Below are 27,144 nucleotides of genomic sequence, written 5' to 3'. Positions count from 1 at the left end.
CATGATAATTCGGGGTCGGGCACGAACCTCGAGACTCTAAGCATAAGGTCGAATTCGAACCTTAATTATGTTGTTCATTTTAAAGCGAGGTCGAACATGAACCTCGAACATGATAATCCGGGGTCGAGTACGAACCTCGGGACTCTCAGCATAAGGTCGAATTCGAACCTTAATTAGGTTGTTCATTTTAAAGCGAGGTCGAACACGAACCTCGAACATGATAATCCGGGGTCGAGTACGAACCTCGGGACTCTAAGCATAAGGTCGAATTCGAACCTTAATTATGTTGTTCATTTTAAAGCGAGGTCGAACATGAACCTTGAACATGATAATCCGGGGTCGAGTACGAACCTCGGGGCTCTCAGCATAAGGTCGAATTCGAACCTTAATTGTGTTGTTCATTTTAAAGCGAGGTCGAACACGAACCTCGAATATGATAATCCGTGGTCGAGTACGAACCTCGGGACTCTAAGCATAAGGTCAAATTCGAACCTTAATTATGTTGTTCATTTTAAAGCGAGGTCGAACACGAACCTCGAACATGATAATCCGGGGTCGCGTACGAACCTCGGGACTCTCAGCATAAGGTCGAATTCGAACCTTAATTGGGTTGTTCATTTTAAAACGAGGTCGAACACGAACCTCGAACATGATAATCCGGGGTCGAGTACGAACCTCGGGACTCTAAGCATAAGGTCGAATTTGAACCTTAATTATGTTGTTCATCTTAAAGCGAGGTCGAACACAAACCTCGAACATGATAATCCGGGGTCGGGCACGAACCTCGGGACTCTAAGGATAAGGTCGAATTCGAACCTTAATTGTGTTGTTCATTTTAAAGCGAGGTCGAGCACGAACCTCGAACACGATAATCTGGGGTCGAGCACGAACCGCTAACTTAAGGACGACTTTGAACCCTGGCAAAGCACACCCCACTCTCAGTACCGGGGTCGAATTCAAACCCCGGCACGACCAACTTAAGGTCGAATTCGGACTTTGACTCCAGTCTAGGGTCATTTACAAACTTTCACAACAATTACTTAGTCAAAATTCGAGGTCGAATACACATCTTAACACATTCATTTACAACCGGGTTCGAACTCCCACAAAGAGTCCTACTAAACAAAAACTAAGGCCGACCTCGAATCTCGACTTCACCAACTCAAGGTAGAAGTATCACCATATACAGAAGCATATAGCAGACACCAAACACGTGCCTCAAACAGCGCGAACAGCCAAAATTGAACGCAAACACGGACAAGATAGAACAAAATACATATATACAAACAAAGTCCTCAAAATTCGGTACATCAATTCAAGCCAAAGAAAAATAAATCCAGCTATTACAAAGGCGGCCGAGGCTGAAGCATCCCCGCCACAACTGTCGTCGGCATCGTCCTCCTTGACTAGCCTCCCAAAGCGGACGACTTTCTCCACATGCATGGAAGAAAAGTCGAATCCGGGAGCAAGAAGCCGAGTTTGACGAGCAGCCTTTTGGAAGCCCCTTTTGTGTTCAACCACAACGGAGCGTTCGACTTCCGCGAGCCTCTTGTCTGTGGCCGCCCTCCCCGCCACCAGCTCCGCGAGCTCCGCCTTCAAGGTGGCAATTTCGTCCTCACGGCCACCAAGAATTACCTCGTTACGGAGGCGCTCCTCATCCGCCGTCGCCAACTCGCCCTTAAGAGAGGTCACAATGTCCTCCAAAGCCCGTACTTGGCCACGACTAGAGGTCACCTCATCCTCCAAGGAGCGAGCGCGGCCTCGAGAAAAGGCGACGAGCTCCTGCAGCTCCCCCACTTGAGAGGCATAAGCCTCATTGGATTGCAATGCAATCTCAAGAGACTTCTGCACCCGGGCCAGGTCGCCACGCGCAGAACGGAGCTCAGCCTCGTGCCGCTTCGCCTCACCAAGGGCTGCACTGAGAGCTTTATTCTCTTCCCTCAGGATCTTGTTTGCCTCCTTCCAAGGTTGAAGTCGGCCTCTCAACTTGGCCAGGTCCTCTTGTTGTTGGCCCCACTTAGGCTTCCAGTGGCTCACTATACCCATCACTCTCTGCAGCATGACCTGGGCAGCATCAAGGCTATCCTCGGGACCGACCCTGTCTATCAATCCCCGGTCCTCGGAGCTCAGCGAACCCTGAGGGAAGAACCCCTCCGTAGTCACCCCCGCGCTCCACAATGAATCCATGTCGGCGGAGGCGCTCACGTGATCCAGCCGCACCTTATCTATACCCTTCCCAAAGCGACGGGATAGGTATTGAGTCCGGGCAGGCCTCTGCGACGAGCCCGCTTGCGGCGCCGAATCCGTGGCAGAGGACGGTGCTCCCCGCTCAGCACCCTGAAAAGTCCACTTTAGGGACCCCCGGCCCCGCCTGCAAAAAACCAGTCCCACGTCAAAAACAAATAATGTGACGTACGAGTAACCACGAAAACAAGGAGACAAAACACCACCCACCTCAGCAGCTTGGGCGACCAGCTCAGCGGCCTGCACCTCAGGCTCGACGGCATTTCCCGCCTGCACCTCAGGTTCAGCGGTATTTCCTGCCTGCAAAAATCACTTAGATCGGACAACCGGACAACACAACAAAAGGCAAAGGTAAAGTCCGAGAAAGACGACACTCACCACCTTGGCAACTCGGGCAGCCTGCCCGGCAGTCCAGACCTCCATCGCGGCAGCCTGCCCAGTAGGCTCAACAACCTGAGCCACCTCCTCAGAAGCCACCTGGGGTGGTGGACTCTCAGTGAGATCCACCGCATCAGCATCGGCAGCCTTGGAGGCCACCTCCTCGGCACCTGGAAGGACTGAGGTTCCCTCGGCCTCTTTCCCCCCCCTCTTTCTCTTCCGACTAGCCTTTAGGGGGGCAACATCCTCCTCCAGAGGCTTAGGAACCTCGAGCTCGGTAACGTTGTAGCGGTGCTTAAGCTCGCGCCACAAGTTTTTCCCCATAATGCCTGCAGAAAAGAAACAGAAACACATTAGTAAAAGGCAACTACACAAGCCCGGCAATCTATTGAAGCGTACAATACTCACTCTCTAGGCCCCTCTCCCTATAAGGTGAATTTGCAAGCGATAGAACGAGCTTGCAATCCAGCGGACGAGGGAGCGCGGCAAGATTCTTAATGGCGGCCGCCTCCGCGGCCGTCACCTTCTAATCTCCCAAGCCGTGAAACCTAGACGGTTTGGGACGCCAATAGAACGGAAACCTCGGCAAACCGCTGAAGTAAAACACCTCATATTCCAAAGGATCAACACCCCCGAGGGCGACCCGGAAAAACTCTTGCTTGAAATTCTTATACGATTGGGAGTAGGGAGTAAACAAACCCCCATCCCTACTCCCGCTCAGGGACAAAATGCCATAAGGCAGAACGCCTATCTTCAACTGATAAAAATGAAGAAAGACGCGAAGAGACACCTCTATACCTAGAACTGTACATAGAACCTGAAAAGCCCTCAAAAAACCCCAACTATTGGGATGCAACTGGCAAGGAGCCGCGTTGATGAAATTCAAAAAATCACACTCAAACTGAGTGAAGGGAAGACAGACACCCAAATCCCTAAAAAAGCATTGATATACATAGAAATGGGGGGGATCAGTAAACCTCCCCATGTACACGCCCTCATCGGCCTGACAGGGCTCAAGCCGAATCATGTGGGAGATGGAGGAATCGCAAACCCTATGCACCCTCCGAAACACATTCACTTCGAGGAAAGAGCGAAAAATGCTCTGAGCCTCAACCACCTCGCGTTTAACCCAGTCGTAACCAGGAACGTCGGGCTCCGGGCCCCCAGACGGCGGCGAGTCTTTCTTCTTTACAACGACCCTTCCGGAGGCCACCGCCTTGCCACGCGCCTTGCCCCTGGCAGACGCAGAAGATCGACACCACTTCCACCGGCCATGAAAAGAGAGAAGAAACAAATAAAAAGGAAGTACCTGGTACTCCTCCTCAGAAAACAACCCTAACAAAGAAAGGGTTACCAGAAACGGCGACGAAAGCACAAAGGCAAGAAAGCAAGAAAAGCTCTCGTACTCGAGAAGTCAGAAGAAAGACAAAGAGTAAAAACGAAGAGGCGCGAGTGGAAGAAAAGGAAAAAACTCTCCCCCAAAATTCAAAACCGACGCGACACGTGTCAACCAAGGGGCACGCCTGATGACACATTAATTGCAACCCATCATTGCATAACCGTCATTTCCCTTAATACGCCACTTGCACGTTTCCGGGAAATAAACAGTCGCGACACATGGCGGACCCTCAGATGGCGCACGTGGAAAGCTACTTCCCACTAGCGAGCCCGGTCTCAGCTCCTCGACCTACGGTCTTCAGAGCTCGGGGGGCTAGTGTACTAACCGTACTTCGCACCCGGGCTCCGAGCCCGGATTGGCAATACAAAACAGCCCCGGGCACGTGCTGCGCGACGTCAGCCCGGTATTTAAGCAAATCATACCTGATTCCAAGGATCTCGTCCCAAACCAGATCCGCCCTTCAATCATATCATATCATATCATGATATATCTTATCTCAAGCCCAAAAAGGCCCAAGGCAAACCTAATTCACTCCAAGGTACGTGCATTACTTATACGAGACTATTACACATACAAACCCTAATTTTGGCATCGGAGTCTCTTTTGCAGGTACCTCCCCCATCTTGGAGCACCAATACATCAGGCAAAGGAGGCTCACCGATCTTACTGGACGGGTCACCTCTACGACCAAATTCCGGTAAGAACAAGTATATATAAACATTAAAATTTAATAATTAATTTATGTCAATTTGATAGAAGAATCAAAAATTTATATTTATAAAATTAGAGGATTAAGTATCTCTATTTTAAAATAAAACAATTAAAATTATATATTAAAATAAATAGAGAGATAAAAAATACAACATATCCTCAAGTCTTTTGATGGAGTAGACTCAACTCAACACTCCCCTGCTTTTTATCAGCAAGGCCAAACAAAAAGGCATGGCTTACTAATGGACCACCCTTAATGCCTTAACGGAGCAAGCTTGTGAGGCCCAATTTCTCATGTAGTCCAAATTTCGTCATTATCCTTCACCCAGCCCGATAAAAGGATAAGGCCATAAAGAACAGGCCCAGCTAGCTCGAGGGTGAGAAAGAGCTCACAGAACATTAATGCTTTGATTAGTTTGTGAAAGAAATATAAAGGAGAGAAAGTGAAAAGAAGAAAAAGATAAGTAAATTTTTTTTTTGTTTAGTTGTTTAATAAAAAGGAGAAAATATGAGAGAAAAGAAAATAACATATTTAGAGAATGATATAAATATTCTAAAAAAATTAGATATAATATTTTGTTGGTAAATGTTGTAACCATTAAGATTATAGTAGTATTTTTTTTAGTTTTTTTTTTATTCTTTTTTAAAAATTTTGGAAAATTGGGAAGAAAAGATTTTCATTAAGTGTGTATTCTTTCACTTATTTTCTCATCTCTAAATTTCCATGCATTCCAAACAAAGGCCAGGCTTTATGAGAAGGGTCCGAGCCTCCTGTTCCCAAAAATCCCAGAGATCCAAAAGAATAAATCACTAGATCATTGACCCAATTGATTTAATAAAATCCATTTCAAAATATTCAAACACTCGAGATCAGATAAAAAATCATTTGTCTAAATGAAGAGCTACTCAAGTAGCATGACTGATCAAAGACACCACACAACAGTGCATCAAGGGCCCTGCATGGTGATACAGAGATACAACATTGATTTAAGACCTTTTTTTTGGTGAATACCACTTCGATATACTGTATTGTATAGGCAAGGGATTAACAAACATACTGAAACTTCGGCTCTAGCTCAATTAAATTGAGCTTTCATGAGGTGCTAGCATACTTCTTTTTGCCATAGTGCTGCAGAGCAAAGGCAAGGCCCAATAACAACAATGGCAACAGGAATTGCAACATCTTCACAACAAATCCAGAAGATTGATTGCCAACACCATGCGCTTGTGTAGGTGGTTGCTGAATATGGTTAACTTTGGCTGGAAGAGTGGCAGTGTCAACCTTCCCAATCAAGTATCTTTCCATCATTTCTGTGGCAGAGTCACTGTGCCCCACATCTTCAAAATCAATGGTCGCATCCTTCTCTGCAACAAAGATAAGGTTGAGTTGAGAACTTGAGATTCTTCGCTCACTCCTCTCTGATGATAGTTTTTTCACTTGCACACTATTAATATGAACTAGCCAACAACGAGAAATTGATTACCTGTTGCCGCCACCAAAACTTCATCACCTCCTGGATGATCATCCAAAAATGGGGTGATATCATAAACCTGCCACAGTGAAAAGCAATTAGCTATAATAATTTGATCGACATACTGGTCATGAAATCAAAGTTTTAAGCACCAATTTTAGAAGAGATATAGAATAATGTGAATGCTAAAATTCAATTTGAATCTTTGGCACATATTTATTTGACATCTACAGAAGGCCATATATGGGCTTTGACAGACCTGGAGATTGGTTTACAAACGTTTAACTAATTATGGCTTCAACCAAAGTAGTGACAGTCATTGTATATTCACTTTTTCTTTTGGATCCACTTTCATAGCCATACTGGCCTACGTTGATGAGCTAGTGATTACTGGTAATGACCCAAATGCACGCCCAAGGCTCATGATGCAACTAGTGAGATAATTCGGTTGGGAGGAGTATTATAATTTTTTATTGTTCTTTGTTCTTCATTTTGGTTATTATTCTTAACTGGTTGAGCTGGATTACTACCAAAAATGTTTTCAAATCCAAAATCATTGTGGATGAAAAAAGAACTGCATTGGATTCATGCACACTTGTTTCATTAAAATAAAACTTGATAAGCTTAACAAGTGGCAATAGTGTAAACATTTAGCACTCATCATGTCCATCCTCTAGACTGAAACAGATCAAGTAAGAAAAAGAGATGAAGAAGAAAGACAAAATGAAAAGAGACCTTTCCATGGACAATAATCCAGCAATCCTTTTTGTGATTGTGCTTAGCCACCTCCTCAAAAGTTAAAGTTTTGGAATTTAAAGCCATTTTTGCTGTCTCTGCCACACACCAATAGCACACCCACTCCACTCCCACATTATTCAGAAGAAGGGTGATATTAAAAGGAGAATAAAAATTAACAAAAACCACAAAAATGGGAAATGTTGAAGTAAAATTCTTACACAGGAGAGGCGCACAGCACAACTTTTTGCCCTTGAACTTCACTGGATCCGAATTACGTTGTTCAAACATTGCTCTCTTATATATAACTTTTTGAATTTTATATTTAAATTATTTTATTTGTAATTTAAGTTTCTGTTTGTAATATATAGATTTTACGTGAATTAATGTTTTTTATGATTTAAAGTTTTTATAAATATTTTTATTGATTTATATTCTTAAATCTTACATGGATTCAAAATATTAATTTAACATATGAATTTTAGTTTTAATGTAATTAAAATATATTATTTAATGTAAAATAAAAAAGTAATACACTGCTTTAATCAAAATAATCTTTATTCATAAACATATATTTAAGTTTTTTTTTATATATTTTTATCGTGGCAATGCGAGTGACTAGTTATTTTGATTTCTTTTATTGTTTGCCTTTTATACTTTCTTCATCATCCTAGTCCTAGCTAATAATTTCTTTTCGCATTCACACAAATTGAAATTAAACTATTATTATATTGAAAGGCCATGCGCTCCACGCGTTCGGTTTTTAGTAATATATTGTATGCATCGATATGCACGTGAATGGATATATGCATGTACAGGTGTTTTGTGTTTTTAGTATAAAATTTTTGGGGGTATTTATAGGATTTATAACGGGTTCATTTAATTTAATTTTTTAAAAGATAAAACAGATTATAAAGATCGAGTGAAATACATGGAATTGAACACCAGAATTGTTATGGGAACAAATGTTTTAACACGTACAACATTATTGGTGATAGAAACAGCACCTTCTGAATGAACAAATAAGACGTACACACAACCCCCCGCCAATCCACTGGTTCAGAAATCAGAATCTCTTCCATACAAAAGCTAATCAATGAAGTGTTTGGATAGTTATTAGCATACAATACATTTATTTTCCACCAAAGGCAGTGGCGAATCTTCAACTTGGCTCCAGAGAATAAGTGAAGCACAAGAATCAGAATCCATGCATGCACCTAGTTGGCCACTCAACTCAACTCAACCTTTTTTTTGTTTGTTTTTTTCTGGGATATATACCATATTAGCATAGTGTAAGTGTAAGCGAGAAACAGAATCAATCGTGGTGGGCATCAACGTGTTCCTTGATATGGAAGCCTTCACCGAAGGGTTTCTTAGAAAGAGAAAGGCGCACTCCGGGGTCGTGGTGGGAGCAAGAAGTGTGGTAGAGGAGAGAGTTGTTGACACACTGAACGTTGCTGTTCATGTAGGCAGACATGGGAAACGAAGACGCGCTTCTACCCTTCTGATTCTTATCCTTCTTGTTCACATTCCCTTCCTCAGCGCTGGAACCCTCCGATTCAACCCCGTCGACGTTGATGTTGGAACTCATGGTGCCCTTCTTGTGAAGGTACTTGGGGTCGTGTTTCTTGGGGGATTGGATGAGTTCCATGAAGGCACCACGGTTTTCTCCGGCAATGGTGATGACTCTCATGCCGGAGTCCTCGGAGTCCGAAACCTTTCTGTGAAGGCTTTTCTCCTTGGACTCATCGTGGTGGTGTTTAACGTGGCCGCCATTGTGCGAGGTGGGCTTGGGCCTGTCGATGGTTTTCTGGACTAGGACGGTTTTGGGCTCGGCCTGGTCGGGTATCTTGGGCTCGGCCCGCAACTGGGAAGGTGGGAGGGTGAGGGGAGAGGGTGGAGGAGAGGTGTGTTTGTTGTTGGGTGACTGCTTTGGGCTGCGATTATGATCACTTTGTTTTACTGTTTTTGGAGAGTGGTTATTGGGACTTGGCACACGTGGGGAAGTGGTGAGTGTAGGCTTTTGAAGTGGAGAAGTTGGGAGAGAAGAGGAAACTTTGTGAGGTTGAGAAGAAGGTTCTTGAGGGGTTTGAGTTGGATGAGTCTGTGGTGAAGAAGGTGCTGAAGCTGTTCTAAATGCGGGTAGGGTAGGGCGTGTTTCTTGGGTAGGGGCAGGGGCAGGGGCAGGGGCAGGGGCAGGAGCAGGAGCAGGGGTGGAGCGAATGGAGGCTAAGCGGAACCATGGACGAACTGGGGGTGGGTTAGCCATTGAACTGTTCAAACCGTGAATGATAGAGGGTAAGGTAATATGAATTATTAATAATGAGCACTCATGTATATGGACATGGTGGACGTGAGGCATGCTATTTATAGCTCTCAAAAGGGAAATGAGGAAAGAAAAAGAAATACTACAAGTTGAAAGAAACAACAAAGGAATTCCGATTACATGAGTGGTAGCAGCGGCAAAGGGAAAGGCATCTGATTCAATAGCCACTTCCAGCTGACACAAGCTCACAAAGTAAGGTTGGTATCCGCTGGAGTAGTCATTTACAATTTTGTTTCCACACAAACAACGCTAATCTTATGATACCCTGATGTAATGCAACAATTAATTGCGGCTACCATAACACAAGCTACACCTAACATCTTTTAACTTTATCCTATACATAATATTGGTATATCCTGTCAGGGACTTTGCTTGCAGAGGCAGTGAGGGAGCGATGCTCTATAACTTCTGCCTTTTCCTTCTTTTCAAGATGCTTACTTTAAGGTACGTAACGGAGGAATGGAAACTAACCTATTTCAGCGATCCACAAGAAAAGAACATATGTATATATAAATATATAAAGCAAACGCGGTCCTTCAAACGTCCAAGTCAATCTATGGAGGGTTGCAAGGTTCATGACTTTTCTTTCTTTAATTAGCCTTCGTTCAGAATGCTTTATGGCTTCAAATGAGTACGTACTATTATTCTTTAGGGTAATAATAATTATTATTATTGTTATTATTTTACAACCCATATTTAGATTTAGATAGTGGTAAATGAATAGATATAATAAATGACGGAATATAAAGAAATGAAAACTATTTTGAGTGTGCAACGAATTATTCTTTTATTCTCGCCCCCACAGAAAACGTTCAAATCCAGGTCGCTATTTCCGATTTAAAACTTTTGCGATGACCCAACCGTATATTTAATGATAAAAACGCGGTCATTATTTGTTTAAATGAAGCTTAGCAAATACTACGATTATATTCGTGAAACATATGAAAATCTCCAATGAATGGTGGAGGTTTAAATTTCTAAAACTGAGAAGAACCAAGAATTTGTCCAAATATTATGCTTGCTATATACGTCTATGCATTTGTAGTTTCACTTATGCTACTTGTTCCGGCCACGAGGTGCACTAGGGTTTTTTCCTAAGTCAGACCTCAAAGTCAGAGCATTCAAGAGTATAATCTGTCTTCTCAACTCTAGGATTTTTTCTTTTATAGTTTCTTGTTTACGGGCTTTATGGGCCCCGAGAATGTAGGGATTTCCTTAACCGTTTTGATCTGGCTAATATTTGGTGAGGGACAGTGGGACCTTGCCCTTGCTATCGGGTAGTCCCTGTATGCGAGAGTTGTGTCGGCCCCCGACCGACCATACCCGTACTGAGGGTACAGTCGGGTATTGGCCGAGTTGGTTCTTGTAAGCAGAAGGAATCGGAAATATACCGACCAGGTTAAGTAGAGAAACCAAGTTGAATAATAACCGAACCACTCTTAGAGGGGTGATCGGCGAGAGCTACAGTCGGCCTGGCATATCGGCGAGAGCTACAGTCGGCCTGACATATCGGCGAGAGCTACAGTCGGCCTGACATATCGGCGAGAGCTACAGTCGGCCTGACATATCGGCGAGAGCTACAGTCGGCCTGGCATATCGGCGAGAGCTACAGTGGGCTTGACATATCGGCGAGAGCTACAGTCGGCCTGACATATCGGCGAGAGCTACAGTCGGCCTGACACAGTCGGCCTGACATATCGGCGAGAGCTACAGTCGGCCTGACATACGTAGTAGGCAGGTCGAAATCCGACCTGGACCGTACACTAGCCCTCCAGCGCTGAGCTTATAAGGCGGAAGGGCTTTGCTAGACAGGGGTCGGCTTAGCCATGGCCGACATGTCCCTCGTGGAGGCCCCTAGTCGGATTTCGTCCTGGACCGTACATTAGCCCTCCAGCCTTGAGCGTGCAAGGCGAGAAGGCTTATCCTCAGCCGATACATACAGTCAGATTCTTGTTGAGCACACTTTTATGGCTAAGGCAAGGGACAGACCAAGAAGATTCACTGACTCGTTATCTCAATTCGTGGCTCCTCGGGCTCTAGTAGGGGATGTGAGAAAATTCACCCAGTTAAAAAGCTTCAAATGGAGTAGTTGGTTAACTATCCGACTCAGTCACCTTGGGTCACCGAAATACCGAGTCGAAATTCACCAAAATCAAGTCGCCTAATTTCCGACTATAAATGATGAGAAAATTTTTTGTTACAATGAAATTCGACAATCCGATCGGCGAAATACCAACTCACAAAATGAGTGGAAAATTTTTCGAGTTAAAATGAATCCAACTAATAGCCCCCATGCCCACCATTCCGAGAGTGAAATAAAAAGATGTTCTTCTAGCTAAGATGTGGCGTTTTTGCCCGAGGTGTGGGACATGATAAGCCTACGGGTCAGACAAATGTCGATCTCCCTAGAATGATTTAGTATTTTGGGTGTTCTCTGATGAGTTTTACTTCCCCCTAGTTCGGATTTTTACCGAGCGATCATGAATTTGTGTCTTCGAGTTATTTTATACTCGCTCAGTCGGATTTTTACCGATCAATCACGAGTTTGGTCTTCGAGTTATTTATACTCGCCCAGTCGGATTTTTACCGATCAATCACGAGTTTGGTATTCGAGTTATTTATACTCCCCCAGTCGGATTTTTACCGATCAATCACGAGTTTTTCTTCGAGTTATTTATACTCGCCCAGTCGAAATTTTACCGATCAATCACGAGTTTGGTCTTCGAGTTATTTATACTCGCCCAGTCGGATTTTTGCCGATCAATCACGAATTTGGTCTTCAAGTTATTTATACTCGCCTAGTCGAATTTTTACCGATCAATCACGAGTTTGTCTTCGAGTTATTTATACTCGCCCAGTCAGATTTTTACCGGTCAATCACGAGTTTGGTCTTCGAGTTATTTATACTCGCCCAGTCGGATTTTTACCGATCAATCACGAGTTTGTCTTCGAGTTATTTATACTCGCCCAGTCAGATTTTTACCGATCAATCACGAGTTTGGTCTTCGAGTTATTTATACTCGCCCAGTCGAATTTTTACCGATCAATCACGAGTTTGGTCTTCGAGTTATTTATACTCGCCCAGTCAGATTTTTACCGATCAATCACGAGTTTGGTCTTCGAGTTATTTATACTCGCCTAGTCGAATTTTTACCGATCAATCACGAGTTTGGTCTTCGAGTTATTTATACTCGCCCAGTTAGATTTTTACCGATCAATCACGAATTTGGTCTTCGAGTTATTTATACTCGTCCAGTGAGATTTTTACCGATCAATCACGAGTTTGTGGTGCCTTCAAAATAACACATGTTAGAAATCATATAAGATAAATAAGGGATGATGTTTATTAGGATTCAGGAATTATTGGTTTGCGGTGCCTCATTAAAAACCTTCTCAGCAAAAAAAACCTTTTCACATTTTTATATGGAATAAAAATCTCTTGGGACGACCCCAGCTTCTCGGCTTTCAGCTGCCCTTTAGTTGATTTGTCCCTCCTCCGTCTTGATGTGACTCAGGGCGAAAGCTCTCACCTCCGACATCATTTGACAACTCGCTTTCTCTAGCGCGATGTCAAAAGCTCCAGACCTTAAGCCCTTCTGGAACGCGATGACTGCCATCCTTTCATCCAAGGACGCTATCCTCAAGGCGACCTCATTGAACCTTTGCAGAAAGTCCTTCAACGACTCCTCCCGCTGCTGTTTGAGATCGAACAAGTCCGAAGTGATCGGTGGTTTCTTCTTGTTAGCGACGAACTGTGTCATGAAGAGCCGACTAAAGACATCAAAGTCGGTGATTGATCGGTCAGGGAGACCACTAAACCAATCCAGTGCTGCTTTTTTGAGTGTACCCATTAATAGTTTGCAGCGGACTTCCATACTTCTTCCACAAATCAACATTTGAGCACGGAAATTCGTCAAGTGCTGACTGGGATCCTGAGTTCCATCAAAAGGTTCGACTGGGGAATCCGATGATCCCTCGGGATGGTCTCGGCCTCTATGGCCTCCGAAAAAGGTCGAAAATCCCTGGGGACTTCCATCATGGACTTCCATCATGACATCTTCCTCCACCGTCCTGGCGTTGGCCGTTATCATAGCTTGCATCTCGTCTGCCCGCCTCCTAATCTCCTCGTTTTCTCGTTGAATAGTCTCCTCTCTCTCCCTGGATCGCGCATTCTCCTCCCTCAATCCGTTGATCAATGCCATCATCTCCTCCATGGTAGGGTGTTGTGAGTCGTTGTTGGATGTGCCGCCTCTCGCCATGGTAAAGTGCGGGTTCTCCTGTGTTACTTGGGGCGTAGGAAAAGTTTTACCGTAGCCCCACGGTGGGCGCCAAAATGTTCCGGCCACGAGGTGCACTAGGGTTTTTTCCTAGGTCAGACCTCAAAGCCAGAGCATTCAAGAGTGTAATCTGCCTTCTCAACTCTAGGGTTTTTTCTTTTATAGTTTCTTGTTTACGGGCTTTATGGGCCCCGAGAATGTAGAGATTTCCTTAACCGTTTTGATCTGGCTAATATTTGGTGAGGGACAGTGGGACCTTGCCCTTGCTATCAGGTAGTCCCTGTATGCGAGAGTTGTGTCGGCCCCCGACCGACCATACCCGTACTGAGGGTACAGTCGGGTATTGGCCGAGTTGGTTCTTGTAAGCGGAAGGAATCGAAAATATACTGACCAGGTTAAGTAGAGAAACCAAGTCGAATAATAACCGAACCACTCTTAGAGGGGTGATCGGCGAGAGCTACAGTCGGCCTGACATATCGGCGAGAGCTACAATCAGCCTGACATATCGGCGAGAGCTACAGTCGGCCTGACATATCGGCGAGAGCTACAGTCGGCCTGACATATCGGCGAGAGCTACAGTCGACCTGACACAGTCGGCCTGACATATCGACGAGAGCTACAGTCAGTCTGACATACGTAGTAGGCAAGTCAGAATCCGACCTGGACCGTACACTAGCCCTCCAACGCTGAGCCTATAAGGCGGAAGGGCTTTGCTAGACAGGGGGTCGACTTAGCCATGGCCGACATGTCCCTCGTGGAGGCCCTAAGTCAGATTTCGTCCTGGACCGTACATTAGCCCTCCAGCCTTGAGCGTGCAAGGCGAGAAGGCTTATCCTCAGCCGATACACTACTCCTCTTTGCAACACAAAATACACACCACTTCACTTCTCCATCTCCTCTCCTGTGCTCTACGTTGCTAGATGATTCACTTATGCTGGTCCTTTCTTAACATGTCAATCAATAGCTGTAGTCGAAAAATATTGCTAGCCCTTTCGCTAATCTTACTAAGGGTAAGAAAACCTACATCACTGTCGTGCATGATTAAATTTTAACTTAAATATGTTATTAATTTTTCAAATTCAAAGTAAATTTGATTTTAGATTCTTAAGATTAAAATTAACTTTAGTGCCGATTGAAAAATAAAATTATTTCAATCCTACCACTAAAATATCACTAGTAAATTTGTTAAACAAAATTCACAAATTATAGAATTTATGGCACAAAATTCCAGCATTATAGTTGTTAATAAAAATATCACATTAAATATAATTGATTTTACACAATTAACTCAATTTATCAATGTTATTGATTTTACTAGTGATTCTCCAGGACCAAAATATGCTTTTTTGAAATTACAAAAACTAACATATTTTAAACATGAAGAACTAACAAAATTTACTTCAAAACTAAAAACATATTTAAACTTTAATTTTTTTTATTTTTTATTTTTTTCAAGTTTAAGTCACATCGAACAGAAAAGCAATTTAAAGATAGTGTTACATATTTGCGATGGCTGCACATCGTAGCCTGCACAAATACACGATTTATACCATGTATGTTCTCTTCTAATTACTACATTAATTAAGAGCATGTTGTATATATGTTGATAATTTGTAAGAGCATCCATGAATATATTAATACTTGACGAGCCAACTAACTGAGAAGGGCACTTTCTTTTGGCGAGCAAAACCTATAGCCACAACTCAAATGTAATAATTAAAAACTTAAATATGTTTTTAATCTATATAAAATAAATAAATTTTAATTTTGATTCTTATAAAAATATTTATTTGTAAAATGACTAAACCATTGATTTTAATTTTTGTAAGATATTTTTTTTTAATTTTTATCTCACTAAAATCTAAAATGACTACTTTTTATCACACACTAACATGATATTACTAATATTGTAAATAACACCTGAAATAATTACTTAACCTTTTAATAATAAAAAAATAATAATTAAAAATGATTACATAACAACAAGGATCAAGAGCATTAGTTCTAAATTTTAAAAGGATGAAAAGCAAATAAATTCTTTTTCAGAGACCAAAATAAAAAAAAATTATTTTGCAGGAACTACAAACGTATTTAACCCATAATTAAATGTCCATGAGGAGGATAATTGTTTAGGAATTGCTCATTGCTCCTCCAGGCCAAGGACTTGACTTCTACGGTCAATTCTTCTGCCTCAAATTTGGAGTCAAAGAGGTAAGTGGCTGATAATTTGTCTATGTTGTTCCTCCAATTGCCTGGGCAATGTCTCCTTAATTGTGCACTGAATGAAGGCAGACAGCCTAAGCAAGGCGTGGTTCAGTTTTTATTTTTTATTTTGAATTCATTAATGTTGATGCAATTTTGGAACTGCATAATAACAACTTAATAAATGTTACTTCTCTTCTTTCCTTTTGTCCTACCCTACAATCTACAGGCTTGCTAGCAGATCTAAAGTCAAGTGTTACACCAAGCATATCACCATAAGTAATATTAGAAAAACCAAAAAGAAATTACTGAAGGAACATTATTTTTAATTATTTTAATCCACAGGAATCAATTACAGTACTAAGGGAGTTTAAAACAACTCCCACACCCTACTCAATCAACTAAGCTAGACACCCTTGTGCCAAAGGCACCCTACATAATCAACTAAGCTAGACGCCCTCATAACAAAGGCACGTTATATTATTATAATATTATTACTACCTAATTTTACAAAGTCCATTGGTGGATCATTTAGAACAATGCTTCGTATAATATGGAAAGCATGTCCAATCTCCCATTTCACCTCATTATGAAAGTAGAATTAATGAGATAATGTTAAATAAGCCATCTCACAGGAGCAAGAACCCGAGGAAGTGTAATTTGAATGCCTATCAGTAACTCTCCTTCTCATTGGGATTAAGGATTATCTGGATCACCTAGACGAAAGTTCTCGATATTCATCTTGATGAGCAATGTATTATATATACACAACACAAACATGTGTATGCCGTATAATAGCCATATTTATTTCTATCACTAACACATCCAGTAAACTAGACTACAAATGAGAAGTTCAATGATAAACACATACTGCACCAGTTCCCACACCAGCTTGCACTAAACAAACCCAGCAAAATCGGCATCCTTGCCACCCATTATCCCCACCCCCAAGCTGGCATCCTTTCTGTGATGCCAGGCCCCCATTGTGCCACCCCGGTGAGAGATTGAAACTGCCCACAAACCACTCCTTCATGCCACCACCCCTTCTCCATGAATGGACACAGACCCTTGCCTCCCGTCAAATGGGAGCCGCAATCCCTCCTTCCCTTATCCAAAGCTTCACATGACTAGACTTAAAAAGTTTATTAGAGAGGTTACGCGGAGTGATGGATTCCCCAACTGCAGGCAAAACATGCACTGCAGGGTATCCGAGTCCCTCAATTAAAACCACACAGACAGAACTAGTCACCTTATCCCTCCTCTATTCCTCCCTCCAGGCTGTGCAAAATTCCAGACGGGATATAAACCCCAATCCAATAATCCAAAATACAAAAATATGAAAAGGCAAATATAAGCATAGTATTTAGTATTCACACGAGGGCATAACAGAAACCCCTGAAAGCCATGTCCACACAACAATATCTATTACTCTTAGAGCCAGCCAACCGAATTCAGTTAAATATACAGAAAGATATGTAATAAGATAGAGTAACAGTGCATGCAAAGTGATAGCATTATTATTAATTAATTAATTAATTAACCTCTAGCCTTGAGTTCGGCGAGGCGGCGAGACAAGTCATCCTCGTCGACCTTGTCAGCCTCCTTGGCCGGAACGGCGTGGGCGGCGGGCTGAGGGAGGCCGACGGAGACCTCGAGGCCGTAGTCGTCGGCGACCTGCTGCATGAGGCTGTTGACCTCGCCCTCGGGGGTGGAGAGGGAGGTGGATCCGGCCATGGCGGTCTCCATGAACTCGGCCTGGACCTCCATGTTGACGAACTGCTTCTCGAACTGGTCCATGGTCTCAGACATCTTCTGGAGGTTGCCGGTGGCGAGAGAGGACTCGAGCGATTTCACGATGTTGCCCATGGACTTGCTGATTGTGGTCATCTTGGCCTGCGTGTCGAGGCGCGCCACCACCGCGTCGAGGCGGGAGGCCAGGCGGAGGTAGTTCATCTGCTCCGTGCGCTTCCGGATGGCGTTCTCCGCGTAGATCCGTGCGCCGTCCATATTGCCTTTCTCGATCGCCTTCTTCACCTTCAGCTTCTCCGCTTTCTCCTCCTTCTCGCACTTCCGCGATTGGCGCTGCAGCGACTTCGATGTGAATTTCAATTCCATGATCTGATTCATCAGCTTCTCCGTGTTCCCCATCCTTAGCTTAGGGTTTTTCGATGACCAATTTCGGAAACGATGAAGGGAATGGAAATTCGAATTTTGTTTAGGCGTTACGTTGCAACTACTTTTAGGCTTCCCTTGTATTTATTTGGAAAGTAATTGGGTTGGGCTTGCCTCCTTCCTCGAACCATCCTTACTACTTTCTCTCTCCGCGCTCCCGTCATTCCCACGCGGCCCAAACTACGTGACTCTTCCAATTCAAATAAAACACATTTTCTTTATTTCAACTTAAATGAATATCTTATAGTTATATTATTATTTTAATGCATATTAAAAAATATCTATTTTAAATATATTTACTGATGATATGATAAATTTAGTTTAATTACTTTCAAAATGTTCTCATGTACTGTATTATGTTATTTATCTGTAAATAAGAAGTATAATAAGATAATTGGTCATTCATCTTATTTTTTAATTTATTTTAATTTTTTATTTTTAAAATATTTATTTTAGTTATTTATCTTCTAAATTTACATATATTTAGTTCCCTTGAATTTTTTTTAAAGTGATTCAAAACTTGAAATTTATCTCATAAAATTCACTTATATGAAAATTATTGAATGCAATTGAAATACAAATCAAATGTGCTAATAAGTATGAAAAAAAAAAAATTTATTTTTTGGTTTAAATATATTTTTAGTCCTTCAAATTTGAGATAAATTTATTTTTGGTCCTTCAAATTTAAAACTGTTGTTTTTAGTCCATGTAATTTTCAAAAATCTTATTTTAGTCCCTTAAGTCACCAATAACATATTTGAAAGTGACTAATTAAGACAGTTATACAATATCAACCGGATTTAATGTGATATTTTCACTAATAAAGACATTAATAGATAAATTTTATGCAATAATATTTGATAAATTTCTTAACAAAATTTGAATATAAGGAATAAAATAAGATTTTTTGAAATTACAAGGACTAAAAGCAATAATTTTAAATTTGAGGGACAAAAACAAATTTACCCTAAATTTGAGGGATTAAAAACATATTTAAGCCTTATTTTTTAGTTATTCATCACATACATTTTTCAAATAATTTTTATTATGTTTATAATTATTTTGCATTCAAACCTTAATTGTATTCTATAGTTTTCATATAGGAAAATTTAATGCATTAAATCAGTCAAATTTTGGTTTAAAATTATATAGTAAAATTTAAAATAATTATTTTTAAAAAAGATCAAATCAATTCAAATAGAAAAGATAAAAAATTAAAATAAATTTTTTATAAATAAAAATATAAAATAAAAAAATAAGATAAAAGATAAAAAAATAAACATTTTACTATAATTAAAAAAAATAGTTTTATTTAATCTTCTACTAGTAATTTTTTTAAAAATATATCTTTTACATAGAAAGGGATAGCTTCAGCCAATATTGTGGTTGAATTGTGTGCACCATGGACATTTCGTTTATTCTGGTAATGATGTGGTTCTGTTCTACATAGTCTTAATAATAGTGATTTTGTGTATTTGTACATTCAACTTTGACATTTGGTATTTTAATAAATTCAAGTTTGCATCTCAAAATAAAAAAGCGTTTCTCTCTTAAAAAAGGGTTTTATTTACTAAATTATGAAAATATAATAATTAAAAAAATGATAGACTAATACTAAAATATGAAAATGTAATAGTTGAAGATGATGTGTTATTGACATTTTTCATATGAAAATCAATTAACCAAATTTTCTCTTGTTTAAAAAATGTTAAGGGTGGTCTTAAATAATAATTTACAGTATTCACAAATTTAAAGTCATTAATTAATTATTCAATATTTTTAAAATGTGTAAATCAGTTAAAATGGTCTTGTACATTGGATAGATATTTAAAATATTCTTAAATGAAAATTACTTACTAATGTATATTATTAATATAGTGAGTTTAATTTTAATATTATATTTCTTTTTAATCAAAGCATAATATTGTTATAAAATATCTACATTAAAACAATGATTAATTTTGTACGAATACTATAAAGACATGTAAAATGTGTATCCTCTTTTCAATATAGTCAATTTCATACTTAAAGTTAACATTATATATTTTAACATAATAAAATCAATCTTAAAAATTAAACTCATTAACTTTTCTTAGTAAAAGAAAAAGTCCATATATGTTTTTTTAATTTTTCTTTTCTCCAAATTTTCAAGAAGATATTTTTAATTTTTATCATTGTGATAAATAAATAACTCTTATTTATAATTAATACAAATTATTGAGGTGGAACAATCTTATTCCAATTGATTGACATCTTCAACAATATTTTATACTAGGTGTAAAAAATAATAATACTTACCGTAAAAAAAATTATGCCAATACTACTTTATATACACAAAGTTAAGTATTATAAATGTTACATGCAAAAATCAAATTAATATTGGAAGAGATAGTATTTTTTTAGTAATTATGATACTAATATGAAATATTTATTATTAAAAATAATGATTAATTTTGGTAAAACAGTTATAAACATATATTTCCTACTATATTTTATTTTGTACCCAAATATTTTAACATGGTATATATATTGATAGCCTACAAATATTTTATATTATTATCAAATTACAAATTATATGTAAGATAAATTTGATTTTAATAATAATTATCTTAAAAGTTACTTAATATAACAAATTTAACTTTGACAATAATTATCTTAAAAATTACTTAATATAACTTTTTATTCGTTGATTACATTAAAAAAATTTACATAACAATCCATAAAAATTAAATAATATATTATTTTTCTTTATCAATGTTTACAAAGATAAATTAACAGATAAGAAAAAAATATTGCATAAATATTCATCAAAATATTTTTTTTTTACTAACTTTTTTATTTAATCTAAAATGTTAAAAGGAATTATAAAAATATAAAAAAAGGTTTTTATAATCATGTAATCAATATAAAATATTTATTACGACTAATTTTTAGCTATTATTATTTTATGAATATCTAGATAAAAGTAAATCAAATAAGTTTAAATATAATTTTTTTAAAATATCATGTAATAGTTTTAATGAAAAAACTTTAATATTATATATAAATTATAAATTGCAGTGAATGTTGACATTCTCATCGAACCGTTCTTTCATTTCATTTTCAGAACATAAATTTAAATTTAAAATCATTGGTAAAAAATGATTGTGGATCACGAGGGCATAAGCCCCGTTATGTTAGTCAATAGGACCTTGAGAATGACTGTGATATCGGCCAATTTATACGTCACAGGACTTGCAATGGCTCCACACGGGTCTCAGCCACTCGCTCTAGCGAACGAAACAAGTCCCAGCTCGTAAATACTCGTGACCGAGCCTGCATCTCTGCAGCCATCGCCCGGGGACTTTCCTGAGTCCAGTAAACTGCGTAGGCCCACTCACAATGCCTCATAATCCACATTCCCAGTAATGCAATTCCTAATTATATAAAGCTATTTAAACCAATTATATTTATCGATGTGGGACATTTCCTTACCACCTTGAATTTCCCATCTTAGCTAAGGTATGCGAGTATGTCAAAGTACAGTATTAGTCCGAAATAAATTATTTATTTGCCGCGAGTATAACATTTTGCGTAGCTTGGCTCCAAGTTATGTGATTTGAGTATAATTATATCTAATCAATAAATTTAGTTTTATCCTATATAAATATAGTAGGTATATGGATATTAAGATCTAGAAGAAAAAAAATTGACAAAAATTTTGAACTGAAATTAAATATTGTTTATTAGTGTCTTTTGGAAAATGGAACATAGCCAAACAATAAATTATCAGGTTTTGGTCTCACGGTTAAGAAGTTCAAATAAGCTAATTTTAGTTTATAAAAGAATTATTTCATTTTATTTATCAGATTTTGCTTATAAAGAAATTAACTAGACTTTAATTCTAAAATAAAAATAGTTTCCACACTTTAACCTTGTGTAACACTTAAAGAACGAGAAAAATAGAAGAAATAAAAATATAAGTATAATACAATATGGTATAAAATATAAAAAAGAATGATAAGTATTAACAAGTGTAAAGAGAAGGGAGAATAGAAGTTGAGGTATCATTGCTGTTGTATAAGTATCCACATAAATAATAGCATTTTGGAACATAAATCTTAAAAGTTTAAACACTTGGTTACCTATAAATTCATGACTTTTTATTTTTTAATTTCCATAACAATAGAGGATAGAGATTAAAATGAAAAAAATATACATATAATTAATTAATGGTTAAAATAAATAATTGTATTATAAAAATAACAAAAAAAAGTTGATTAAAGTATATGATCTTAATGGTTGAAGTTTTTGTTTTGTGATATGAGAAAGTGGTTAGAAGTTAGAAGAAAAGGACAGTTGGAAGACAGCTCAGTGAGCGGAGAGTAACATCTTAGGCACAAGTTCCTTATCTTTTAGTTTTACTGGGTAGGAATAGGATCTTGAACCAACCTCACCCCACTCTTGCACTGCACAATTTCTTCACTCCTTCACAACTCACATGGCGGTCACACTCACTCTCCTAAAGCTTCCAATTCTTCCTAACAAGCCACGCCCATCAACCTCAAAACTTGTTCCACTTCCTTCCATCTTAAACATACCAAAACATTCTCCTAACCCACAAAAGCTCCCCTTCTTAGATCAAAACATCCATTCTCTCAAGCCTGCTTTTCTTTCCCTCTCAGCAATCACATTTCCATTCTTACTAGATCCCAAGGCATGCACATACCTTCCATTCTTTCATACTTTATGATTGCTTTCTTCTCATAAAGCTGTTATTGCCACAGGATGCACTTGCTGCTGGAGGAGAGTTTGGGATATTGGAAGGAAGATCATTTGCTCTCATACACCCCATTGTCATGGGTGCTTTCTTCTTCTATACTTTGTGGGCAGGGTATTTGGGGTGGCAATGGCGGCGAGTTAGGACTATCCAGAATGATATCAATGAACTCAAGAAACAAGTCAAACCTACCCCAGTCACCCCAGATGGGAATCCAGTGGAAGCACCACCATCACCGGTTGAACTCCAAATACAGCAACTCACTGAGGTAGGTACACAAACTATATTCAAATTTCAAACAATGTATGTCTCTCTCTGTATAGAAAGAATGTGATGGTGTGATGTACTGTAATACATTTTTTCTAATTGTGAAACTATTATGGTATGGAAAACACCTAGAAAAGTCTCGAGTGGTCTATGTCCTCAACACACACAAAGTGTAACCAACCTACTCTTAACCCTAGGAGGAGGTTATATATATAGTTGTATTTGAGTATATTGAAATCTCGGATTCTGTGGAGTGTGGAGGTAGTTTCTAAAATTTCCAGCATGTTTACCTCTGATTCTAATTACCATAAATATTTATAGTTATCATAGCCAAACTATTGAGCTTTTGTCTTGGCTAAATCTGTAGATAACTAATATAATGATCTGCATATGTCCAATTAGAACAGTTTATTGTAATCGGTTTTGGGTTCAGAGGGTTTAGAAACTAATACTCTAATTTATATCATTACATGAGCAATTTAGATTGTGTCATGCTGTGTGACATTTTTTATTTTTTATTTTATTTTTTTATAATTTCCCCTGATCTGTGGTTGTTTCATTATTTTCTGGATGCTGGACTTTATATATAATGGTAGTGAATAAAACAGTAAAAAGCATGGAGCTACTCATGGAATGCTGAATTCTGAATCTGATGAGCAACTAATTTACTGGATACTCATGTTCAGGAAAGGAAAGATCTGATCAAAGGTTCCTATAAGGATAGACACTTCAATGCAGGATCCATACTTTTAGGATTTGGGGTGCTTGAGTCAATTGGTGGGGGAGTGAACACATGGCTTAGAACAGGAAAGCTATTTCCCGGTCCACATTTATTTGCAGGAGCAGGTAAAGATTAATTTTGCATTTGATGAAGCAAAAATAAAGAAGGTAAAGATAAAACAATATCCAATATAACGAATTTGGTAACATTTGTGGTAGCTTTCTAAACAGGTTAAACAAAAATGTAGCTGGAATCTTTCTCCCAGTGGGAGGATTATTATTTTTGAGTTTAATTTTTATGGACTTATAGTATGGAAATTTTTATAAAGTGAATTAATTAGAAATCCCCGTTATTATGATTTTTAAAGTAGTTACCGTGAAAATCAACAAAATTATCACACATGACGACCTTTGACTAGATAATATATACAGTGTATATGTTGGTAAAAAATGTTAACTGTTGTGCAATTTTTGCCTTCAAGGTATTACCGTTTTATGGGCACTGGCAGCAGCCCTAGTACCATCGATGCAAAAAGGAAATGAAACAGCCAGAAATCTTCACATCGCGCTGAATGCAGTGAACGTTCTGCTCTTTGTGTGGCAGATTCCCACTGGAATTGACATTGTGTTCAAGGTGTTTGAGTTCACAAAATGGCCTTGAATGTATGATTCCAATGTGTGAATTCCCTGGTCTTTTACTTTCAATCTAGCTTTCTGGCAACATCAAATAGTGCGAGTTTTGGCATTCTCCTTTTTCCTTTAGCCATGTACCATGATTGAGTGCCAGACAAGCATTATATAATTGCATTACACCATTCTTTAGTGTAAATTGTTATATAAAGAACATATCACATTCGGATTATTGCGTAATAAGTCTCGCACCTTGCTTTTAGGGGCCAGGATTCTAGATAGATATTTCTAACGAAATACGTCGAAGTATTTGCCGAACGAGGATTTATCTGATTACAACTTCCTTCTTTAACTGATTGTATGTGCCTGAATTGTGCTGAAAATGTATAACAAAACTTTGTAAGTATCTTATATATTGCTTCGGTTTCTAACTTAAACCTATCTTTCACAAAATATCATAATCTAATTTATCTCTTTTTTGCTCTGCATATTCTTCATACATAAGACGGTTGCCTTCATATGGAAAGGAACAAATCAAATATTGATAGTTAAGCTACATTCCTACGGATTAATTATAAATAAATAAATAAATAAATAAAATCTGATCCATAGAATTTTATAAAATCAGTTATAAAATAAAATATAAATGTATATATATATAACTATATGTAGTTACAAGAAAGAGAAAATATATTAAAAAAATCATTTATATTATAAATTATGATGAATTTTAACTTACACGTTTGTTTACTAATTAGAAATATATTTAACTTAAATGAAATGAAAATAATATAAATATATAAAAAATAATCAGATACGACAAAATTTATAAAACAAATATTAGATAGACTAATTATCTGACTATTTTATTACTTGACCACATCGCAATAGATTGATCTTTTGCTTATTGAGAGGATACTGTATTACTGTGAGTATATGGGGCATGGTCTTCCATACAAACGTGGTTCGAAAAAATTTATGCAAAGCCAATTACAAAAAATAAAAAATAAAAAATAAAAAATAAAAAATAAAAAAGATATTGGATACTCCTTTTTTGATGAAAAAAATATTGAATTTTCTAGACAGCAAAGAACAAAGAATTGCTGGGCGGGTTATGAAAACAACCCAATTAGTTTTTCAAGGTCGGCCCATCAAACGCGTTTGTCTGATTACAATGGTTTTGTTTGCATTTGTCTGATTTTATTGCTGGTTTCATGATTGATTTGCAGAATCATACGTGTCAAATCTAAAATTTTATCATACTCCGGTAAATTACGAAAAAATTGCCTTTTTTTATAATTTTAATATATTTTATACTTTAAAGAAATTATATATTAAGTAATTAATTATATTTTAATTAAGATAATATATAAAAATTAATAAATAACAAAGAATGTTAAATAAAAATTTAATAATTAAATTATATTTTTAATTCAATGTGTAAATCTATTATTTAATTATTTTTATAATTAAAATCATTGAACTATTGGAATAATTAATTTATATTTTAATTGTAAAAATAAATGAATAAATAAAATCTTAACTTGTGTCATGTATGTGTAAAAATAAAATAATAAACAAGATCTTGAGTTGTCTGTGTCCAAATCATATTTATTTTAAGACTCTTAATTTATTATTAGTTTAAAATATATTTTATTTCAAAATTTATTTTAGGTTTAAAAATATATTTGACCGTTATTTTATACGAAACTCTATCAACCTAATAATAAAAAAAATTCCATGAAGTGGAAAAAAAATATAAACAAACTCAAAAACTAATTAAACCCACAAACAAGTCAACCAATTACTAAAATCGTAAAGTCCTGTTGACATTTGCACACATTACCTTTCCAAAGAATATGTGATAGAGAGAAATATCAACTTCTATTTAAAAGACTCTAAATTTCCACTAACTCATTGGATGGTTTTGATTCAGAAAATTAACCAAATTAAGCAAATCGAAACAATAATGGATCCTTCGAAAAAAACCTTTCTCCCAACACAAATGCAGCCCATGCAACAACACCAACACCTTTGCATGTAATACGCATGTCTCACATACCTAAGATGAATTATGCAAGCGCCCCATGAAACCAAACAGGAAGGAACCCACAATTAATGTCCCTACACAGTGTGACCAATTCCATGCGACGCTATTCAAACACCAATAGATTCCGGCTACACCAATCTGTCAAAGGATAATGAAGAACAATACACCCACCCAACGCCCCTACTGCTCCAACCAAACCACCCAATGAACTCTAAGAGAACCATCCCTCCCAGAGACCAACCTCAAACGTTGCCAAACCGTCAAGCTCTTAGGACAAGAGAATAGACAATGTTCCTTAGTTTCATCAGATCCATTACACCTTGGGCAACCCACGATGAGGTAATACTTTACACGTTGGGATAGCTTGGTCTAAAATCTGTTAGACAAAGACTTGTACATTCATAAAGAGTGTTAAGTGTTAACTAACGAGTATAGTAAACTAAGATTCCAAGAATGCCCATGCCAAACATCCTAACCCGAAGACCCATGTCATGAATATCAACCCAGGGAATTACAAATGCAAGTGGCTCTTTCATGACCCATTGGTTCTTGCCAAAAATCCAGCTCTCCAACTCCTAACTTCATCATGAAACCATCCTCCAAAACCTCCAAGGCCCGAAAAATACTTATCCTAAACAACTAGTAAGTCCCACACCAACTTATCCAACAAAGTTTTATTCTGCGTACGTGTCCTTCACAACCCCAAACAACTTTATTGTTGTCGTCTCGTAACCTTATCCCAACCCACCATATATGTTGAGGGTACCAGTACAGTCTCATACTATAACAAGGAAGCATTGTA

At 38.1% G+C, this 27,144-nt stretch overlaps 5 protein-coding genes across 8 annotated transcripts; 1 reads left to right on the top strand and 4 right to left on the bottom strand.

The window, feature by feature from the left end:
• Window positions 1-903: 903 nt before the first annotated feature.
• LOC145953168 (uncharacterized) lies at window positions 904-3,732 on the bottom strand. Its single transcript, XM_083066932.1, has 2 exons — window positions 2,623-3,732; window positions 904-2,544 (listed from the first exon to the last, which is right to left on the bottom strand). Exons 1-2 carry the CDS (start codon window positions 2,974-2,976, stop codon window positions 1,219-1,221), a joined length of 1,680 nt encoding a protein of 559 aa, XP_082923058.1. The 5' UTR covers window positions 2,977-3,732; the 3' UTR covers window positions 904-1,218.
• Window positions 3,733-5,543: 1,811 nt separating this feature from the next.
• Window positions 5,544-7,312, bottom strand: LOC109798066 (cytochrome b5). Of its 4 annotated transcripts, none has more exons than XM_020358272.3 (4): window positions 7,161-7,312; window positions 6,940-7,062; window positions 6,217-6,283; window positions 5,544-6,097 (listed from the first exon to the last, which is right to left on the bottom strand). In XM_020358272.3, exons 2-4 carry the CDS (start codon window positions 7,024-7,026, stop codon window positions 5,826-5,828), a joined length of 426 nt encoding a protein of 141 aa, XP_020213861.1. In that variant the 5' UTR covers window positions 7,027-7,062; window positions 7,161-7,312; the 3' UTR covers window positions 5,544-5,825. The 4 variants fall into 4 exon arrangements, with proteins under 4 accessions (XP_020213861.1, XP_020213860.2, XP_082922998.1 ...); XM_020358271.3 differs by having other exon boundaries at window positions 6,940-7,067; window positions 7,161-7,245; XM_083066872.1 differs by having other exon boundaries at window positions 5,544-5,688; window positions 5,791-6,097; window positions 6,940-7,225.
• Window positions 7,313-7,867: 555 nt separating this feature from the next.
• Window positions 7,868-9,452, bottom strand: LOC109796977 (serine/arginine repetitive matrix protein). The gene has a single exon (XM_020356856.3). It carries the CDS (start codon window positions 9,299-9,301, stop codon window positions 8,255-8,257), a length of 1,047 nt encoding a protein of 348 aa, XP_020212445.1. The 5' UTR covers window positions 9,302-9,452; the 3' UTR covers window positions 7,868-8,254.
• A 7,629-nt stretch (window positions 9,453-17,081) lies between these two features.
• LOC109797579 (ESCRT-related protein CHMP1B) lies at window positions 17,082-17,992 on the bottom strand. The gene has a single exon (XM_020357658.3). The coding sequence runs from the start codon at window positions 17,890-17,892 to the stop codon at window positions 17,281-17,283; it is 612 nt and encodes a 203-aa protein (XP_020213247.1). The 5' UTR covers window positions 17,893-17,992; the 3' UTR covers window positions 17,082-17,280.
• A 4,316-nt stretch (window positions 17,993-22,308) lies between these two features.
• Window positions 22,309-24,524, top strand: LOC109797099 (uncharacterized). The gene is made up of 4 exons (XM_020357015.3): window positions 22,309-22,612; window positions 22,683-22,943; window positions 23,629-23,788; window positions 24,145-24,524. Exons 1-4 carry the CDS (start codon window positions 22,397-22,399, stop codon window positions 24,321-24,323), a joined length of 816 nt encoding a protein of 271 aa, XP_020212604.1. The 5' UTR covers window positions 22,309-22,396; the 3' UTR covers window positions 24,324-24,524.
• Window positions 24,525-27,144: the final 2,620 nt, after the last annotated feature.

Source organism: Cajanus cajan, chromosome 11 (genome assembly GCF_000230855.2).
Source record: "Cajanus cajan strain Asha chromosome 11, NIPB_CcT2T_4, whole genome shotgun sequence".
Taxonomy (NCBI): domain Eukaryota; kingdom Viridiplantae; phylum Streptophyta; class Magnoliopsida; order Fabales; family Fabaceae; genus Cajanus; species Cajanus cajan.
The sequence above is the reverse complement of the archived record's forward strand: the minus strand, read 5'-3'. Positions and strand labels throughout refer to the sequence as shown.

Bases quoted from the DNA above. Each gene is read 5' to 3' on its own strand.
- LOC109798066 (XM_020358271.3), bottom strand. From the start codon at position 7,230: ATGTTTGAACAACGTAATTCGGATCCAGTGAAGTTCAAGGGCAAAAAG. The intron at 6,284-6,939 runs GTCTCTTTTCAT...TCACTGTGGCAG, and splicing joins GGATTATTGTCCATGGAAAG to GTTTATGATATCACCCCATT. The intron at 6,098-6,216 runs GTAATCAATTTC...TCTTTGTTGCAG, and splicing joins AGTTTTGGTGGCGGCAACAG to AGAAGGATGCGACCATTGAT.
- LOC109797099 (XM_020357015.3), top strand. From the start codon at position 22,397: ATGGCGGTCACACTCACTCTCCTAAAGCTTCCAATTCTTCCTAACAAG. The intron at 22,613-22,682 runs GCATGCACATAC...TTATTGCCACAG, and splicing joins CATTCTTACTAGATCCCAAG to GATGCACTTGCTGCTGGAGG. The intron at 23,789-24,144 runs GTAAAGATTAAT...TTTGCCTTCAAG, and splicing joins ACATTTATTTGCAGGAGCAG to GTATTACCGTTTTATGGGCA.
- LOC145953168 (XM_083066932.1), bottom strand. From the start codon at position 2,976: ATGTGTTTCTGTTTCTTTTCTGCAGGCATTATGGGGAAAAACTTGTGG. The intron at 2,545-2,622 runs GTGAGTGTCGTC...TGATTTTTGCAG, and splicing joins CTGCCCGAGTTGCCAAGGTG to GCAGGAAATACCGCTGAACC.
- LOC109796977 (XM_020356856.3), bottom strand. From the start codon at position 9,301: ATGCCTCACGTCCACCATGTCCATATACATGAGTGCTCATTATTAATA.
- LOC109797579 (XM_020357658.3), bottom strand. From the start codon at position 17,892: ATGGGGAACACGGAGAAGCTGATGAATCAGATCATGGAATTGAAATTC.